We start from the raw sequence: 2275 nt of genomic DNA on the forward strand, positions 1-2275 counted from the left end.
ACTGATTACTTCTCCGTCTTAATCTATATGGAAATGTCTTTACACTCATTGGAAGTAGTTATTCGGTATGTCATCATCATCATTAATCAATATTACTTTTTAATAAGTTTATGTGTTATTTAATAGATTAACTACTACTGTAGAACTTCCAACTGAATTTGTACATCTATACATATCAAATTGTATTGTTTCATGTGAAACTATTAAAGATCAATATATGCAAAACCGATTAGTTCGTTTAGTGTGTGTTTTCTTGCAATCTCTCATTAGAAATAAAATAATAAATGTTCAGGTAATAATTTTTTTTTATGAATAATGATTTTTAACTGTTAACTTTATTTTATTAATTTACAAGGTTGTTATCATACATGTATATAACAACTAGAAAACCGTCTTCATACTACAGTGACCAATGTTGAAATCATCCACCATTCATAATTCAGGCAACGTTTACATTTATTTTACATACATTCATAAACATGTATACTTATATATAAATAAATACATATATACTTATATACTGTGAGTATATTATTTTGTAAACACAACCTCCTTTATAAATGGCAGGCGAAGTCAATGATAAGAAGGAGACAGCTATCTAGTTGTTGTATATATCTATGGTTGTAATACAAATTCAGCTTTTAAGTTAACTAATACAATTTAAGAATACAATTTTTATATTAGCTTACAAACTTTACAAATTACTTATATTTCTTATAGGAATTATTTATTGAAGTTCAAGCCTTTTGTATCGATTTTATTCAAATTCGAGAAGCATCAGCTCTGTTTTGTCTTTTAAAAAAACTAGAAACAGGAGATACTTGCAGTATTGGTAATGTAGCTGCTGGCGCTGGTATAACACCTAGTACAATTGCTGCTGCTAAGGATAAGGATCAAGATAAAATAGTTCCAAAGGAAAAATAGTGTTAGTGAGTTCTTCAATCGAATAAAAATTACATCTAATAGAGATTTACTATTAATATTAACTTTTATGATAAGTGAAACTGTAAAGTGGAAATAAAAGTGTAATAATTTCTTATATATTTTATATTTATACTTTTAATAGTTCATAATGGTTAATTTTTTTTAATATATATAAATTAATATGACTTTAAATCGTACATTTAAACATTGTATTAGTTATATTATTATATTTTATGAATGAAAAATATTATAAAAATGAATTGCAAACTTTTTTGCTTGTAAAAATATTTTAAATTCAGTTTAATCAATAGTATAATTTGATATTTTATTGGTCAAAACTAAACAGCACTACCAAATTCAAATACTTGTAATCTAAAAATTTCTTGTGATAGATAATTTATTTTGTATCTAAATATATAAATTATAAATAAAACATTTTAATAACAATATACATTTAATTGCACTAAGAAATTAGACGTTTCCTTGGGCCGAAATATTTTCATAATCAACAATAAACAACTGTTGTATGTAATCATTTATTCATATTATAGATTAAGGAAAATTATCTTTAATAAATCAAAGAAAAAGGTTTTCATTATTATTGTACCGTTTCATAATTATGAAGAATTGTAATACATAAATCTGCCAGGATTACCGAAATTAAAAATAATAGTAAATAATATAATTTAAAAACTATTTATTTAAGTTGAGTCATTTTAATTTATTAACTTATAGTATTCAGTAGTAGTAGTAAAATTATTCGATTTTACATTTTGCGATAAAAGATATTGATTTTAATAATAGAATATAGAAAAAAAAAAATGTTTACTTCTTTAGATTTGTTTAACATAGGTATATACATTATTTAATAAAAACAAATAACGTATTTTATCATAATTAGTATCTTTTATATTTTATATGTATATATTTTTCCTCACTGCGTTACCTTTTCTCTCTCTTCGCTATATGTGTATATATATATATATATATATTTATTTTTTTTGTGTTCTGCTTTTTTCCACAGCTCTTCAGAAATCACCGCCACTGTCTACCCTCAGAGCGAATAATTATGCTGTTAGAATTAATATCGTTGTCCAGACGAACTTTTCGTAATAGAATCTTGTGAGCTCCACACACTGTCGTTTAATTGAAACTCTGATTATTATATATTTATCAAGACTCTGAGCATTTGACCATTGCTAATTTCGTTTTTATGTCGTTTTCGTTCAATATAAACGTTATAACTGTTTAAAGGAACCATATTGTATTATTATGGTACAACTTCAGTCATTATACGTAATTACATTTTTGAAAAAATTTTGTTTTTTTTTCATGAACATACTAATAGATC

At 24.0% G+C, this 2275-nt stretch overlaps 1 protein-coding gene across 1 annotated transcript in view; it reads left to right on the plus strand.

The window, feature by feature from the left end:
• LOC107882228 (CCR4-NOT transcription complex subunit 11-like) overlaps positions 1–924 on the plus strand; it is a gene marked incomplete at its 5' end in the record, with an annotated part of 3798 nt that extends 2874 nt beyond the window's left edge. Inside the window, 3 exons of the mRNA XM_029490000.1 lie at positions 1–65; positions 127–292; positions 721–924. Of these exons, the coding sequence (XP_029345860.1) occupies positions 1–65; positions 127–292; positions 721–924 (435 nt within the window). The remainder of the gene's footprint in view (positions 66–126; positions 293–720) is intronic.
• Between the last annotated feature and the right edge of the window lie 1351 nt (positions 925–2275).

This window comes from Acyrthosiphon pisum, chromosome A2 (genome assembly GCF_005508785.2).
Source record: "Acyrthosiphon pisum isolate AL4f chromosome A2, pea_aphid_22Mar2018_4r6ur, whole genome shotgun sequence".
NCBI classification, from domain to species: Eukaryota; Metazoa; Arthropoda; class Insecta; order Hemiptera; family Aphididae; genus Acyrthosiphon; species Acyrthosiphon pisum.